The sequence below is a fragment of the Aptenodytes patagonicus genome, chromosome 7 (assembly GCF_965638725.1).
Source record: "Aptenodytes patagonicus chromosome 7, bAptPat1.pri.cur, whole genome shotgun sequence".
Taxonomy (NCBI): Eukaryota; Metazoa; Chordata; class Aves; order Sphenisciformes; family Spheniscidae; genus Aptenodytes; species Aptenodytes patagonicus.
In genome coordinates this window covers 31,123,862-31,142,172 of record NC_134955.1, presented here as the reverse complement: position 1 = coordinate 31,142,172, position 18,311 = coordinate 31,123,862, and the positions used below count along the sequence as shown (strand labels likewise).

The 18,311-nt window shown below is 39.8% G+C and overlaps 1 protein-coding gene across 2 annotated transcripts in view; it reads left to right on the top strand.

Moving 5' to 3' along the window:
* The first annotated feature begins 4,920 nt into the window (after positions 1–4,920).
* The window catches only part of LOC143163393 (cytosolic phospholipase A2 epsilon-like), a 34,105-nt gene continuing 20,714 nt past the window's right edge, over positions 4,921–18,311 (top strand). The window contains exons 1-6 of one of the 2 annotated variants that reach the window (XM_076344659.1): positions 4,921–5,000; positions 5,469–5,504; positions 10,959–11,031; positions 15,337–15,473; positions 16,194–16,325; positions 16,952–16,992. In XM_076344659.1, coding sequence (XP_076200774.1) covers positions 4,974–5,000; positions 5,469–5,504; positions 10,959–11,031; positions 15,337–15,473; positions 16,194–16,325; positions 16,952–16,992 — 446 coding nt within the window. In that variant the 5' untranslated portion in view covers positions 4,921–4,973. The remainder of the gene's footprint in view (positions 5,001–5,468; positions 5,505–10,958; positions 11,032–15,336; positions 15,474–16,193; positions 16,326–16,951; positions 16,993–18,311) is intronic. The other variant, XM_076344660.1, reaches the window with a different exon arrangement.

Here is an 18,311-nt window from a genome sequence, read left to right as displayed (position 1 = left end):
TGATGGTTCGAGTGGCTTGCCAGCTATTAATCAAAAATAACAAAGGAGAGACGTTCAGTATTACTGGTGCTGTTTTTTAAGGAAGGGGCTGAGGCTCAGTGACATATCAGCTGGATTTTTCAAAGTGATTCAGCGTTGGCATAATTGTTCTATTTAAGATCCAGGAAGGTCTTTTGAAAACACCTGTTTGTGACCTGTCACACAAGCTCTGCTAAATGTAATGGCATGATCCTGCAAGCAATTAGCTGTGAATCTTTATAGTCTCTGTTAGGACTCAGAAATCTCTCAGGCTGACTGTAGATGAAGTTACCCCCTTAATTAGCTGGTGACATGAGGTAACTTCCTGATATTCTGAGAATTGGTTCAGATTTAAATCGGCTCTAGATTTCCCTGTAAAGGTCCTGGACCATGTGTCTTGCCACATTTATGCCAAAGGAATTACTGGCTAATTAGCTGACACAGGCTCGTGCTGGTATTCCTCACACCTGCGGTCTGATGGGGCTAGGGAAGAGAAAAAGCTGCTTGAACAGCGTCTGAAGTGTTGAATGAACCTGGAAAGGTTAGGTGACCTCAGGCTGTTCCTGCAAAGGTAAAGAGAGATGCTGCTGGATGCTCAGACCTACAGAGCACAGGGAGAGGCAGAGATAAAGGTTGTGAGCTACTGCTGTTTGAGACAAGGATTGGATTTGAAATTCTGTTGCAACAACACTGAAGGCAGGATTGCATATACTGGGAACAGCTGGGCCAATACTTTACCAATGATTTTTGGATGGCAAAACTGCCCAGTTGCTTTGGGTAACTGAGTAGGAGGAGCGAGATTTTATCTCTCCAAAACATATCAAAGGCATGTGGAATCATTTCAATCAAGTTTCTCAATAGTCTTTTGAAGGCAGAAGTCCTCCTTCATATATGTCATAATCAGAATAGTGCCTTATGTAAAAATATAACCCCCTCTGCCCCAATCAGCTGGTGTGATCTCTGACTGATTTTGAACCTTTCATTCTTGGGAATTTAAATTCAGAGTCAGATTGAAGATCTCTCCTGCTTACAAAGGGATGATACAAAAAATTTCAGACTTTTTTCTCTAACCTGTGCCCCCGTCACCTTCTCCAAGAATGCTTTCTCAGGAAGTCCTTTTTTGCATCTTATGTGATTTTTTTTTTGACCTTATGTGATACAAAACATCAGGGATATTGTAGAGTATTGAAGGACAGGTATATTGAAGGTGTATTTATAAACATGAAAATAAAATGCCAACATATTAATGTGAAAGTTAGATTTTTTTAAAATTTTTTTTTTTAATGCCAGACAGTTGTTTTAAATTAGTGGCAGGCCAAAAAGTATCTAGCCAAAGCTGAATTTTTCAGAGACTGAAATCTGATACCATGGGGAAGGAAGTGACACTTTTCATCCATGGTAAATCTTCTTGTGTGCAGAGATTATTGAGCTTAGGTCCATTGTGTAACTGGAATTTGACTTGGACTGCTTGCTCTCTTGTTTGATTGGCAGGATGAGGTCTGTGTGTGTTTTGTAGCTTATGGAATTGTTTAAAAAAAAAAGAAAAGGAAAAGGAAAACAAACTGAAAGGCTAAAGCCAGGGAAAATCCGCAACTATAGATCTGACACTATATTTGTTTATTTGTTAATTTGCTTTATTTGTTAATTCTGAGTATTTCTTTTCTAGTGTGACATCTGGCTATCATTTTGTAACACTTCTAGCATGTTTTTGGATGTTTACCCTTCTCGTTATGTTCAAGGTGTTTAAATGATGACCAACTCCCATTGTCATCCCAAAGGTGGTACAAGGATACTTTTCTCTTGCATTAATATGAAATACCCCATTAGTCATACATTTCTGTAGTCCTGGATTATCAGAAGGTGACAAAGTGATATATAAGGTAATTGTGGGATATTGGATGCAGCTGTTATTGCTACCTGCAACCTATTGCCTATTGCCCTTAGATATACAATTATCTGAATATCATGTTGGGGAAACTAGTGCTTGCAACAGGGTCATTTAGATGAATTTTCACTGCCTCAGATCAGCAAGATATTTTATATTTGCTCCACTTTGCCTTAATTAGGACACAGATACAAAATCATGTGCATGTAAATGTGTGCTACAAAGTAGATGGAGAGCAGAGGAAAATTATATCTTCCTTTTAACTTTCCTTGTTATTGCTCAGAGCTTTAAAGAGACTGCTGTGTGTTCCCTCATCAGTAACACAGTCTCTCTAGTCTTTATAAAGCAAAGTAAGAGTGTAAGTAGCATGTATATGAAGATCATTACCGGTTTTAAATGATTTACACTGGAAATGTGATTGCCAAGAAGAGCCAGTATATGGCTCTTAGACTTTGGGTAACTTCACCCATGAATTTACTTACTGCATGCTTGATGGTTGTCTTTGAAATTCTCCTTGAATTGTGGAAGAACTAAGGAAAAATACAAAAAACCCAACATAATACTTAACCTTTGAAGTAGTAATCTTTTTGAAATCATAATACTAGGGACATATTTCTACCTCTAAAATGCCAGTAGGAAAAACTACAAAATCACTGTTTATTTTGAAGCAGATTGTGTAGTCCTTAAAATGTGTCTACCTGTGAATAAGCCATCAACAGTTAAAATTTTTCTCAGTGATGACAAGGACTTACTGTTATGGGTGTTAGGAACATTCAGCGCTTAGTTCTATGATGACCTTACTGCATGAATGAAAAACTGTTGAGATCATAATTCTTGACTTGCACAAAGCTTTTAAAGATACTATATTCCAAAGCCGCCTTGTGTGGCTTGGACAAGCAGTGGTTAAAGGAAGACAAAATCAGCTACAAAACTTGGTGGGGTCATGAGCAGGAAAGGAAGAATTATTTAGGAAATGTATTTTGGATATGGCAATGATGACATTATTTTGAGAAAGGGAAAACATAATCTGAACATCAGGAAACCATTCAGTGGGCAAGATGCGCTGACTCTGGAATAATGTTCTAAATTGTGAAGTGGTATCTCATTTATGGATCTTAAAAGCAACGTGCGTAAGAGAACGTAATGTCAGGGAGTCTTGTACTGGCTGTGAAACAGCTGGGATGGTATAAATGTGTATGGATATATATATCTGCTGGGATAACTCGGGGAAGTTGAGCTGGATAACCTACCCTCTTTCCTTTGATAGAGGATGTTTTACAGACATTTTTAATGGAAGCAGATTCCCACTTTAAGTTTTAATACTGGAATTTTTCCAGGGAAACATTCTTCTTTCAAAAGCTGGAAAGACTAGTTTTGCGAGAGCACAAGTAAGTGATTCTCAGCTGTGACTGCTCCACCTAAATTTGTTCATAAGTATTTATGAACAAATATAAAGTAATATGAACAGATATAAAGTAATAAAGACAGAAGTTAAGGGAGGTATTTGTCTTTGGGGTAGAAATGCTCATATCCGTTGGAAATATCTTTTGGTCGTTCTTTCAAGGAGCATTTCAGATGCTGCAGGTTCATATTTATGAGCCATTTTCCTTTGATTCCATATCTATTGAGAAGGCTATGCAAAGTGTGACTATGGAGTGAGCAGCAGGCTATTAAATGCTTTAGATGGAAACCACCAGATAGTACCACTGCACATTTTGGTTAAGGCTCTCTGAACAGTCATCACACGTGCATCATGCAGACATCAACATAGAAGGAAGTGACTTGTGTGTAAAAAGAGGATTTTGCTCTAGCGATGTTCCTTGGACAACACCTTCTCTCTTCCTCTGTGCAGAATTGCTTTGATACTGCCCTCCATGGCACAAGGGGGGGCATTTAAGTGGCATCCACTGCAGTTTGCAAGATTACTTTCTTTACCTGCATGAAGTGAATTATTTATCAATATGAATGAGATTAATTTAACAATAATCACTTGGATCTCGTGATGCAAGAGTGAGTACTAGCCACCTCCTGTCATCAAGCAGAGAGGCTGGAAAGAGTGTGGCAGAGCCAGAGTCTGGTCTTGCACACTCCAAAATCTACCAGCCTGCACATATATGCTAATTTAGGGCTACTATAATACACTGCTTTTACAGGCAGTGAGTCACCGCACACCAGAGTGTAGAGGAATCAGGGAGCGTTTTGTGCCCCAATGGTTCCCGCAGGGTGCCTGCTGGGCCCGCTGTGAGAGCAAGCAGACACAAGATCCCTTTGAAGTAAGCTCTGAGGACGGGTGAACTGCTGCACTCCCATGCAGGAGTACACAATCTTCTATCCTGCCTCATCGTTCCACCCCCAGGTTTCACCTACTACTTATAGTTCCTCCCTTCCCTCTCGCTGCATTTAAAATCAAACTGCAAGATTTCTGGACATGGATTCACTTTTTTTTCTAGACACACGCTAAATATCCAGGTAAAGAATACTGAGCACGTGGCGAGGTCACTGAGTGTAGCACAGAGATGCCCAAAGTAGTTTCAGAGGAGCATGGGTCCTGCAGTCACTTAATTGTGGCACCGCAGTGGGGTCACTTACCTTGCTGAACTGCATGCTGCTACGGGAAGACTGCTACAGGTATTTGAGTTCATGGTTTGGAAAGAAGATAGTATGCAGTATGATGGCGGCAGTGTAGAGATACTCCGAGAGCTGTAATTTAATTAGTCACAAGCGCTTTGCTTGGTGGTTAGAGTTGTTGCATAAATGCAAAACTTTCTATTAGCAGTAGTATTTTCGAGAAAGCAATCCCTGGGCAGAAAGGTGCTTCAGTGTCCCCCACAAACATCACAGTAGGTAGAAAAGAAATCGCTCTTCGTTCTGCTGACTCAGTTGAGGTGCTCTAATAGGCTGCAGGAAGCAAGGAGGGGACTGCCTAATGACGGGAAATAATAAAGGGGTGGGGCGAGAGAGCCTCGTCATAAAATCCCTATTCTTCCACCCCTAATCTGCATGAGGAGATCCTGCCAGCTGTACGACTCGGTATCTTTTAACGTTGGACTTATATGCAACTGGGGCTGCAATGGGATCAAATTTAAGTTCAAATGAGGTAAGCAAAAGAAGCTGATAGCAAGCATAAAGTGGGTAAAATTGTCTGATATTCCAGTTAAGTTGATCACAGAGGATAACAAGCTATTTGAGGTGTACGGGCAATCCACGGAAAGTGAGTTTGCTGTTCCTCAGATCTTGTGACTGCAAGGATGGTTTTCCTAGTCTAGCCTTTTACAGAACCTCGTGGCATGTCTGCGTTTTCAAGCTATGTTTTAGGGCTAACAATGTTACTTATTGTGCTTCCTTAAAAAGCACATTTTCTTGACATTTCTTCATGTCAAAGAAGTAAGAAGCTGGCACAGGGTTGTGATGTGTCTGGTGGTCGGTAAAGCACCTAAAGAGTGTCGTTAACGAGCATAGCTCTAAGTATGGCTTTGAATGTGAGATGTTTTTAAATGTCAGCCTAAAATAAGAGTTTAACATGTAGCTTAGTTTTCTTAACTTTGCCTTGTGTTGTTTTTCCTAGACCTTTACGGGCACCTCAGCACCAGCGGTGAGAACGGTAGGTAGTAATTAGCTGGCCCTTCATTAAATGCTGTCTAGTGCTGAATGTAGGTCCCCAGAAAAAATGTTAGGAATTCAGTGACTCGGGGGAAAACTGTACTGCAATATTTACTGAACACTGAAAAGCTGAGCTGCGACTTCAACTCTGTAGATGAAATTTTGCCTTGGCTTTCAGTAAACTCTAAATAGTCTGGCCTCTGTTGGTGTCTGATGCTTATGATGCTGTGAGTAGGTGTTGCACTGTATCTGGGCTGGTTTGTACTTCACCTATATTAATTTTTTAATTCCTCCCTTTTTTTGTGTTTTGATTTCTTTGGATGAAACACCCACTTGTCTTACATGTTATTCCTTCATAAGAAGACTTCATTTAAATGTGTCTTTCAGTTTTTCTTAGTGCTCTAGTATTCCTTGTAGTTTTCTTCGTGCTGTAATGACCTGTCGTAGAGCTTGCAATTCTCTGTGTAATATGGTGTTTAAAAACACAGCGTCAGAACAGGTAAAACTGTGGAATAAATGTGTTGTGTTCAGCCTCCTGACAAGCCCAATCTCATCAGCTCGGTAGGAGCGGGAGCAGTGCCCAAACTTCTCTGAACACAAAAAAAGAGCATCAAGGTGTTTAGTAAAGGCTGAACTGAGGATGGATTCTTTGCACAGGCAAATGAAAACTCCCTGGGCAATTAGCAGACGTTCACGTTAACAGGTATTAGCATAAAGGAAAATATATCAGATAAGCTGCTATGAGCCAGCAAATGGGAACAACGGCAGTGGCAACAGGATGGGGCTGTCTTCAGACACTTGCAATGGGCTTGGGGCTGCCAATATAAGTTGCAACTCTCTGGGGATCTGTAGTCAGAAAGATAGGGTCTTGCCCCTGCTTCAGTGATGCGGGGGTTTCCCAGCTTGGTTTGTTTTGGGCTTTGGTTCCACGTGGGGGATTGCAGTGATACAAAGATTCTCGCAAATGGTGGTAAATTTGGTCTGCCTGATGAAGGTTTGCTGTTATTGATACTATCTGATGCCTATACTATTTGATGCCTGATTGTGCCCAAAAGCCACTTGCCTTCTCTGTTCAAAATGAAATGCTGTGGTAAAGCAAAGGCTTTGCAGAGTTTCTTCAAAAAGTAGCTTTTAAAATGATCTTTAGGCCTCTGTGTATAGTCTTGCAGACCTAAGGAAGTATGCTAGGATCATAAAAATTGTTACCTTTAGTCCTGTAAACTTAGCCTGTGTTTAGAGGATCAAGCTTTTTTTTTAATCCTTAGTGCTTTTTACATTGTTAGTAGGTCTCTAGGTGTCAGACCTGTACAGTTCAGTGGCTTTAGATTGTGGCTGTTGTCTTTAGGGTATTTAGGGTGGCAGAACTGACCTGAATATAGTACATACAATTTAGAGTAGGACCCAGAGCCCCTTCTTTCTGCCCTAACTCTTCAAGGCTCACAGAGGCAAAAATCAGGAAGGGCCTGAGGGTTTTTTTTTTTTGCCATGAAGGTTGGTTTTCATGATGGTAAATATATAAGCATAGTACATCTGAGTTGTTTTTTGTTACTCAATGACTTAGTTAAGGAAACCAGCTTTCATTATCAGAGTCAGTTTCAGGGCAACCCATGGGATGTGTGTGATTGAAACTTGAGTGGCCATTTAAATTAAAGGGAATATGTAAAATATTTGGTGAGAAAATGTTGGTAGTGCCCTTAAGCTGACAGGCAAAAAAGTAATACTTTTTAGATTACTGAAATTACTATATCATTATGTATTAATATTACATATTAAAATAATATAGGCTAGCATGGTCTTGAGAAAAAGCCATGATGAACTGTGGAAATGCTTGACTTGGTTTTTTTTCTAAGATTTGGATTTATTCTAACATACAAGTCCAGCTGTGGAGCTGCAAATGGGAAGAGAAGAAAAATCACATGAAATGGCAGTCTGAAGCCACAGAAGTTTTACATAGGCCTTGGAAAGAAACAGGCCTTGAGTCACTGCTGCTCCATTTGTTATTCTGGAAGAATCCCAGTGACTTCTACTGCCTTAATAAGACCCAGCTATGGGATATTTTAAAATGGATGAAATAAATACAAAACATGTAGTACAAGGAAAAGTGTTTCTTATGTGTTTGACCTTGCCTGAGGTGGTAGACATAGTAATGTAATGAAATCCTGCCTGCCCTTGAGGCTCCAAACCTCTTTGAAGTTAAAAGGTGCTACATACCTGACCCAGGTCAGAAGCAAGGCAACGATCTGTGTTTTAAAGTCCTGCCACTCTTTCTGACAGGGCTGAGTGTTTTCTTTGTTGGTCTTCATAGTTTTTAAAGTAATGATGAGATTTCTGTTCCTTTTTGAAGAGAAAGCTAAGGGAAGAGTGCTCTGCTCCAAATAGATCTGACACACTGTTTTACTTTGATAATCGCCTTTTCTCTTGATATAACTTGAGAATGTTGTATGTGTTTTGCTCCTCAAGAAAAAAAATTCTATAAAAGACTTTTGTAGAAGTATAAGCTTGGAATTTTACTGAAACAGAGCAGTTTTAGAGACCAGTTATGTAACTCATTGATATGGATGAGCACTCATGTATGTGAATACTCCCATTGACTTCCCTGGGACTAGATATGTAAGGATTGCACAGGTGTGCCACAGGACTTAATTGAACTTTTATCTGACGTAGGATAGTGTGACCAAGTCCTGCGTTTGCAATCTCCTACATTTAAGTAGTTTCAACAGTGATTATTAAAATGCCTGGCTTGTGTTTCCGGTTTATGAGGTAACAATCATGTCTCAGACAAAGTAAATACAGAAGATGAAAGTCAAAGTGTGCATAATAACTGACCTCAGAGGCTTCTGGCCTCAGAACTTACCCACCCTGTGATATGATCATCATCACGTTAAAGGGAAAGATGTGGAAGTCATTGCCTATTACTAGCAGATTATCCAGTTTAAGATATGCCCCTCAATAGTTTTTCAGTGCGTCTTTGAGTAAGTTGCTGGCAGCTAAACTTGACAAAGCACTCAGGCACCTAAAAGTTAGGAGCTATAAGGTCTGACTTCCGAGTCACTAGTATGGGAACGGACTCCACAACCCAGAGCGAACAAAGGATGGATTCGATATGTCTGGAGAGTTAGATACACCAGAATGGGAATTGTAACAGCTGAGCAGGGAACTGCATAAATAGGTATATCCAGCTAACAGGGACAGTTGAGCACAGAAACACCCTTCTTAGATCCTATCTCTGTGTGCCACTTAGGGCGGCAGGGACATACCACTATCCACTTGAGACACACAAAATAGAGGTCTAGATGCTTGTTTTCAAAGAACTGAGCAAAGGTTATTTCTTTAAAATGGTGTCCATGTGTCCAACCTAGTGGTTATAGCACTTCCCTGGCATGGGGAATTTCTGCTCAAGTCTGTTCTTCTGTATTCAAGAGATGCAAGTCCCATCCTTCCTTGGTAAAGATATGCTCCACCTCTTCTGCTGAAATAGCATTGCTGAGGACAAAAACATTTAGGATTTATTGGGTGGGAAAGCAGGGACCAAGCATAAATGTAGCAAACATGTCAGTAGATTTGGCAAGGATAGACAAGCCTTGGCTGTTGATCCCTGTGCCTAGGAGTGCTTCTGTGTTTTACCCAGTTCTATTTAATGCATATAGAAAAGCAGTTCTGGCAGTTCAACTATGTAGTTGGGCATGGTGTCTTTTGGTTGCTTTTGATTGGAGACTGTAATTTATTCCCCCCCCCCCCCCAAAAAAAGAACTAGTTTTTTTCTTTCAAGGTGTGTCTGTCCAAGTTCTTCTTTGTGGCCATGTTTGGGATAATGGAGCGGGTAGACGTGTGATATACTCTTTGAGACAGCTGAAATGTCCCACAGCTGACAATTCAAGTGCTTGCAAACTGTGCACTGTGCTAGAGTCTGGACAGGTTAAGATAATGTAGAACAAATGTGCCCATATCAGTGACTGCTCCGACCCTCCTGCTGTTGTATCACTGACCTTCAACTCTGCATCTTCAGGCCCCTTGCCGACCCAAAGGGAAGCGCAAGAGGATATGCTGGGGATTACCCAGGCTGTTTCCTAGAGGCTATTCTTCATCTCTGCTGCATTTTCAGAGGTGCTGAGATTTTCGTTGGTGAGGACAAGGACCTGCTTCATTACATTGTGTTAGTGTCCAGTGTCACATTGTGGTCCCAGTTGCTTAACACCTTGTCAAAGCATTGTGAAACACTTCAGGATAAGCCTTGTGTTACAGCTGGAAAGACAAATGGTCCGGCAAAATGTATAGCGTGTATGAAGGAAATAGTAGCAAGGTACATTTTATTAGTTAACATCAGTACATCGTTTTTACTTTTGCTGCTTATGATTAATACAGGCACTTCAGATGCAAAGTAATAACACCCGTGTGTTTGTGTTAGGACACTGTATTAACTTTACTAGAGTATAGTACGGAGTGAGAGGGTTTATGAGTAGAGCTAATATCTGTTCTTACAAACTGGTATAGCTAGAAAAATTAGACAAGTTTTTGGGCACAAACCACCTGTTTCTGTTCTAAAACAGAATCAGTAGACTCAAAGCTAAATACCAATTTTAAGCAAGTGTTGAGAGAAATAATATCGGTACATACACTGGTTTTAAAAGGAAAGATGGTACCTATGAAACAGAGGATGTTAGTGTGGGAGGGGAGAGAAAGATGTTAAGTAGTTGTCTCCAAGGTGAAATGGGGAAAGAGTTAATTTATAGCCTAAGGAATATGAAGACATATTAGTATGAGCCATGGAAGTTACGGGATATTATAGGATTAATATATCTGAGCCCAAGGTGTCTGATATCTAGCGGAGTTGTGAGTTAATTCCCAAGATCATCTTTGGAAAGAGTTTTGTAGCTTTCTGCTGGGGATCAGGGCTGAAGATCAGAGATGGATCAGAGTCTTCATGAGAAGTACCTCGTCACTGTCCGCTGCATTTCCGTCTTTTTAGGCTGTGTGTGGGAGCTTGTGCTGGTGCAGGAGCTTTTGGTGGTGCATGGTGGTCGCTTAGCTCTTGCACAGCTACTGTGGCAGTGTTTGGTGTCCCAGAGACAGTCCGTTCTATTGCAGGCAATGGTGTGTAAGAGGTGAGGATACCCATGCATGTGCTGTAGGGGTGTTTATTGTGATAATAATGGAGTGGTGTTAGAAAGAAGTCATCTTTATCAAATCAAACTCTCAGCGCCTATTCTCAAATCATATGTGGTTTTGAAATCTGTTGCTTCTATTTCAGACCTGAAAAGGCTTCTGTGCCAAAAATTTGTATCGTTTTTCCAACTGCTCCAGTTGGTTTGATAAATGATATTGGCTCAACCTTAAAAAACTTGTTTTATCTACATCCTTAGAACTTTAGGGTTGCAGTAGTCTGTGACTATAGACTAAAATATTAATCTCAATGTTGTCTTTTTTTCTTTTTTCTTTTTTTTGAATTGTTGTGCAGAGACCAGTATCTCCTTTCAACTTGCTCACTGTAAAAATACTAAGAGTGAGGAATGTCCGGAAGGCAGACTTGCGTGAGTACTTCTACTATTGTTAGATGTTTCTTATAATTCTTTAAAGTAAAGAAAATATTTGGTCAGTGTTATTGTTCTTAAATTGTGTAGGAATAAAAAGATATGTTGCTGCAAGTTTGCAAGAATTATTTTTATTGTGATACTGAAGTGTTGCTTTCTGCTCTTAAGTGTAAAGAGGCTAACTCAAGCAAGGTGATGCATTTCATCTCTTACTTTCATACCTCACTGTATGAGACGTATTTCCTACCCTTGTGACATCAGACTTAGCTGCTGATCAGAGGGCTGCTCTTTAAATGATGAAAATTATTGTACTTTTGAGTAAGAAACCTGAGTATTCCCTACAGAATTTCTGGACAGAAGAAAGGAGAGGACTGGTGATGCAAATGTAAAATCAGCAGTAGTAGGAAAGCCTGTGAAAATAACAGAAGTAGAAGCAAAACCATTCTATTACTTCTGCAGAATTTATAAATATGCAAGAAGAGATTATAAAATCCATTGTGTCTTGGAATTTATTTAACCTAGAGAATGGAGCAATTTAAAAGTCAGAAAAAAATTAAACAGAGCACTACTGAGAGAGTTTAAGCGAGGGATAGTGAGGGGAAGCAAGAAAAGGATATCTACAATAGACACTACAAGAGAAAAATGCTATAGCCAGATCACAGAACAAGAGTTAATAGTGAGAAGAGACCAAGATAGAGGAAATCTCTGCAGTAGGGAAGTCTACAGAGTCTGGTGATATCCAGCTGTTGAAGCCCTGTAACGATTCACCTTCTCTGCCTCTGCAGTCTAGTGGGCATCAGCTTGTTGAACCAGTGTGGCAGCAAATATAAAATTAAAATCCTCAGTGGAAGAATAAGACTTGCAATAGGTGGAAAGAACAGTTTGTTCACTGTCCAGATGTGACACTGACTTACTCAGGGGAGGGACTGGTTTAATTCTGAATTTTAAAATTTCCAATTCATTGAGGAGCTTCCTCACAGCTTCTGTTCCACAGATGTGGGTCCTCAATAGCCCACTCTCCTGGGTGCACTGGGGCTTGTTCAGATGCCTTTCAAAATGCAGTTATGCCACTGAGTCACTTTCATGGGGAAATCTGAATGGTGAAACATCTGTGTAAAGAAGTTGGAAAGGCAAGAAAGAAAAAGGCAAAATAAAGACAAAGAGAAAAAGAAAATTCAAATTGAAAGACCACAAGAATAAATTGGAAAGATGTAAAACAGAAAGGAAAATCCACAATATGTTCACCAAAATCTTGCTGAACATCGCTCAGAATTGAATTTCTTTTGGCACACTCAGAATTTCATGCAGCACATCATAGTTTCAAAGGAAACCAGCTGTAAATTTTAGTTAATCTACTATATATTTTGAGATTTCAACTAATGTAATGGGTCAAGAGTAGAGGGAAAACTCTATCTTCTCATCTGAGGTTGGATTTGGCGGTTTCTGGCAGGAAGAATGTGGTTGGAACACGTGAAAGTTGTGCTTAACAACAGTATTTTTGAAAGAATGATTACTATCAGGGAACAAATCTCTGCTGCACTCACTTGTGGTATTCTGGGTTACTTCTGCGTCTTCCACAATGTAATACTACTGTGCTTATTTATCTTTTTCCTTTTATTTTTCAGCTTTAAAAAATCTGCTATGATTTACTGAACGCTTTGTTTACTGTTTATGTCTTAATATTTTTTACTCTAGAAATGACAGATGATCAAGCTACTTTGTGATATTTACTGTGTCATTTTGAAAAAGGGATTTGGTTCATTAGACAAAGTGAGAGCACCTTATAAGATGTAAAGTTCTGGGTTTCTTACAGATTAAAGGCCTAGCTTAATGTGCAGAAACACACACTTTGTGGGCCTATAGTTGTATGCACTGACTTTTTATTTAACAAAACCCAGATCTTCAAATGCCTAAGTGGTGATTTGCATCAACCAAATATGTGATCTGACCAGGCAGTCACCGCAATTGCATCTGCAAACCTGCATGCACAATTGCACGTGCATTTGAGTACTCCAGCAGGTCGCCTGCTTATTGCTTCAATTCATTGTGGCTATCCTTCTCAGGAGCTAATTGCTCACAGTCGCTCCTTACCACAGTGAATCGTACAGTCTTTCTTCATGAAGCCTGTTGGCACGTCTGCCACATCATATTGCCTTACTTCCTTGTGTTCTGGTCTCAGGAACAGATGAAAATCATTACCCCCTTGAGATGCCCCGAATTCAGAACTTGGGCTTCCCAAGGCTTTGTTTAAAGTGTATCTGGCAGAAAGATTTGAAAACTTTTCAGCAAGAGTATTTTCTCAGCAGAAAATTCGTTTTCTGAGGAAACTCAAATTACTGTGGAAAAAAAATTCATTTTTTGTCTGTAGTGGCAAGGCTATGTCAGGCAGGCTTTACCTTTTCTGAGGCATTAAAAAGGCATTAGGGAATCCAAACATTTCAGTTAGTTTTCCTCGAAACCTTGGTATTTTCAACTATGGGAAAGTATCCCTTTTCTACCTGTTTGTAATGGTAACAGTATGCTTCTTGCTACAATTCTGAGTTAGCATTTATTTCCTGCACTTTAGCTTTCCTGTTTTTCTGATTAAACCTTGGTGTTTCCCATTTCAATAGTATTTTTTTGTATTTTCTTGTTAGTGAAATATTTGTGCTTAATTTATTGAAGTGAATCTTTCTTCTTGGTCTTTGATTCTCACATTTCTATTTACCAGTGGAAAATAAATATGCTTTGAAAGTCTTTCTCCCTACTGTTGTTCCAGAGCAAGATAATTTTAGTAGATTTGGGTATAGGCCTGGAAATCTAGACTATGTTTTGGACCCTGATACTGACTGCATTATGGGATCTTGGGCAAGCCACTCGAGTTTTCTCAATGTACTTATTAGCTTAATCCTTACACTGCCACTGTGAAGTAATTTGTCAGTGTGTCTCAATCTCTTTGAAAATGGAAGCTCCAGCATTAATCATCATTAACCATTTACATTTTCATCTGCTTACACTTGTGCCTCTGCTGAATGTCTGATCGGTCTTGCTCTTCTGATCAGGTTTGGCTAAGGGAACTTTCTGGAAACACTTTCCTTCCCACAGTCATTATCAAGGTTTTGCTGATAGTGATAGCATGGTTAACTACATGATAAAAGCACAACTTGGGAGAAATACGGTTGGTAGAAAAATCTAAATCTGTAGTTGTTACTGAAAGATAAAGAGGAAATACATGAAGAAAATTGTACTTATTATGATGTAATAACACTTACAGGTTTTGAGCATGATGCAGGGATTGACTATGGGTTGAATTATTTGACCTCTTCTGACTCACAAGGTTGCTGTAAGAACCAGATGACTGGTTGAGCACTGCTAATGTGAAATAGGGAGGATATGTATTGCATTATATGTATGAGAGAAAGGCCATCGGTGCCTGTGTCAAGCTTCTGCAAGTCTCACTCCCTGGCGGTTCTCCCTCCAAACGTGGGGGGTCAGAATATGGAAGGAGCTGATGCCTTTGGTGGCACTTATGGCTTCCTTCCCCAGACTTGAGTGACAGAAAGATTTTTGTAGTCTGCAGATAGAGTGGTAGGAAGGAATAGGATGAATTGTAACTTAACCCTGGTGCTGACACTGATTTTGTTTTCCAAAAGACTTGCTAAGAAAGACAGAACTTCTAAAAATTTAACCAAATATATGAATGAATATGAAATTCGCATATTCTGATTTGTGATAAGGAAATCAAACTTTTCAGCTTTGATGGGGGAACACTTCACTTTTTGGCAAAAAAATCTGTCATTCTTCATTTAAGTCAGCATTTTGATTAAGGCTTTCAACTAGTTAAGGTACCAAATCAGGGGAGGAAATGCTAGAAAACAAGTCTCTCTGCAGCCCAGATCGAAGGTTGTGAGATGTGTTGCCTGAGTGACAAAGGAGCTACCCTAGAGCTGATGTGAGTGCGCATGGAAGAGGGCATATAGCGGTAGATATTCTCATGGCAACATTTGGCAACATTACCCTGCCCCAGTCATTTGGATAGCCATGAATATAAAGCTAAATGCACCATGGATAGGTGTGCTTGTACTGCATGTGGAGTACAGTGCTATTTCAAATAAAACTTTATATTGGGAATGAGCACGGCAAATGTGTGAGGATGTTTCTGTGTTCCCATGAGTGCTTCATTGTCTTATGTACTCCTCACCCTGTATATTCTTTAGGAAGAAATCCCCTATTGTGTTATCTTTGTCTTATTAGGGTTAAACGTGCACAGTGCAGTAATTCTTTCTCTGGATACGTTATCACTCTGCTCATCTTCTCGTTATACAGTCACCCTTTCAGATTGTTACGTGACACTGTGGCTGCCTACTGCCTCAACCGAGAAGGTTCGGACCAGAACCATCAGGAACAGCAAAAACCCCGTCTGGAATGAAGCTTTCTGCTATAAGATTGACCGCCGAGTCAAGGTAGTGAAAATAAACTTTTTTCACCATTCGTTGTCTGCAGATAGTCAGTAGATTATGCAAAACTGCAATAAACCAGTAAGTATATAGTTAGTTTCCAAACACTGGAAGTGTTAAAGATTCCTCAGAAAAAACTCTGTTGCTTACATCCTCCTTAGTATTGTTCTGTTCCAGCTATTTGTTACTTAAACATCTACTGTACTGAAGCAGTGAGAAGCAATTAAATGCCCTACAGAATATGGCCTTACTATCCTATTCCCGATCTTGACATATACAAGTGAAATCCAAGATAAAGTTCACATAAAAATAACAGTAAGATCAATTAGTTCTAGGTATGGTGGAAAGGAAATCCTTTAAACATTCTTTATGTACCTGTGCCTGTTTTATACACTTAGAGCCAACGGCCATAAATGTAGAAACACTTAATACAGTTATTTATCACAAATTCATGAATGTTCTGCATGACCTGCCTGTCCTGTTTCATTTCCCCAGGCAGACAAGCCTGCTTCTTTGTGTACGTACAGTTGACAGTACCTGCTTCTTTGTGTACATACAGTTGACAGTAATGTGAAGTCTAATACTCCCAAATCTCTTTCCCTTTTCTGTTTCTTTTTCTCTTTTCCTTCTTCCCCTAAAACTGGAGGGGAGAGGGAGGAAAATCTAGTCTTGAGATTTTTCTGCCTTATGGAGCTCTTAGACATAGAAATACCTCCATTTTTGCAGAATGTGCTGGAGCTAAAGGTCTGTGATGAAGACACAATCACCAGGGATGACGAACTATGCACAGTTCTCTTTGACATAGATAAACTCACTGTAGGACGTACTGTTCGAGTGAAGTTTCAGCTGAATCCACAGGTGAGCAATGGAATTAGTGAGAACAAAAGCAAATTCTTTCCTTCCACTTAAATATATCCTTTTACAGTGTTTCATTATAGGAAAAATCTACTTAAACTGTATTTTGCTGCTATTATACGAAAGACTTAAAATCCCTGTATGAGTGCTCCATGCTAGTTTTTGTTAAGAACAAATCTCTGTGCTAAAAATCTAGGATGGAACCAGCTAGAACTAATTACTCAGTGCCTTAATTCTGAATATTTCTGGCATGTTTGTTGGTTCTTGGTATGAGTTCTGAATTTTCAGCCACTTTAAACTGTAATAATATTAAAGCAGCTGATTCTTTTTGTGTTGGGAATTAAAATCTGAAAAATGGCTGCTTTAGCAGAATAGCAGTTCCTACAACTGCATGCTCATATGGCATTTAGATTTCAAAAAACTAGTTTTAGCAACTGCTTTCTCAGTATCTTAAAATTCAATATCTTCAGTTGGCACCACGGGGTTTTCTGGCAAATTATTCTTATGTTCTGGGAATTTTCTTAAGTGCTATTCTGAATATATATTTTACAAATTATACGTAACTGGTATGATGAAAGCTATGAAGAAAAATAAGTAATGATGTACCTTTCTTTTTCCCCTCTCTTCAGGCACGTGAAGAGCTGGAGGTGGAGTTCACATTGCAGAACACGTGAGTAGAGTCTTAAATTCTATATAAAGTGTTGTATTCTGTATAAGAATAGCCTGGAAAGCTGGTTCATATGTGACAGTGTTTCTTAAACCTACAGTCACTGAAAGCAATATCTAGATGTTTTCATTCAAGTCTAGTAAATTGGAATTTCAGAATACATATTTTTAGATTTTAAATATCTGAGAATGTAATTTTTGCCCTGTTTGACTGCTACCTCCTGGGCACCAACTTCCTCCTGTTCTCTTTGTCGTTGGATCAATACACGAGGAACTATGAAGACAACTACAATATTGAGGAAGTTTTGACCCTTAGAAGAAGGAATGGCAAGCCTAAATGTCTTATGTCGCCCCTTCTTGGGGAATCTGGTTTTTCAAATCCACAGCATTATAAAATGCTGTCCTGTAAGTTGATCTATTTAGCTCATCTGGCTACATGTGGGGAGCTGTGGTAGACTTGAGTATCAGTTCCAGCAGGGAGAGGAACTAAATATTCTGCATAAAGAAAGTAGCAAAGATCACTGTGGGAGGCTGAGGACTGAGGAACCAGGAAAACTGGAGGAGCAGCACTAGCTTCACTTGGTAGGCTTGGAAGCTGTTGGTGGAGTTTGTTTAGGGGACGTGTTTGCTTCAGATAATTCATGCTGTGGAGAAATCTGGGAGCCTATCACTAACTGGAGAAGGAGTATGATGCAGGATCACAGGTATTCTAGTCTGTCTCCATAATACGCTTTATGACTCTGAGGAAGTTGCTTGAAAGGATTTCTGTTACCAATTTGATCCATGCTACTGGACTGAAAGTGTTGTTGAAACAACCTTAGAGAAGGGACCTTCTCAAGGCATTCGGGGCACTTCAGAAGGCCTAGCAGGATAGTATGTTGGTGAAGAGTTTGAATAACGTGTTTATTCCTGACAGAAGGGGAAATTGGGACTTGCTGGAGAAAGGGCAGTAGCTCAGTGTTATGAATGGAGAAGGAAAGATCTCCCAGTGTTCACAGGCAAAAAAGCCAACAGAGATAAAGCAGTCCCAGAATCTCCTATTACAACTCATGGAAACTCATCAGGGCAGATTGTTTGCTGTTTACTGTGCACCAAAACTGGCAGAAGGCCCAGCAACAGCAAGACAAATGGTGCCTATCACAGCTTAGGAGTGTCACGACATCAGTAATAGCAATGGGAAAGGGAGCTCCAGTAGATGTCCCAAATGGCCTGTCTACAGTCTTCCTTCCTCTGCAAGTTAGAGGATGGCTTGTGGAGTTGGTATGTAGAATCATACTCTAGATAATCCTGTCTTTTGATGAGGGAGATCCAGGCAGGTTGTCT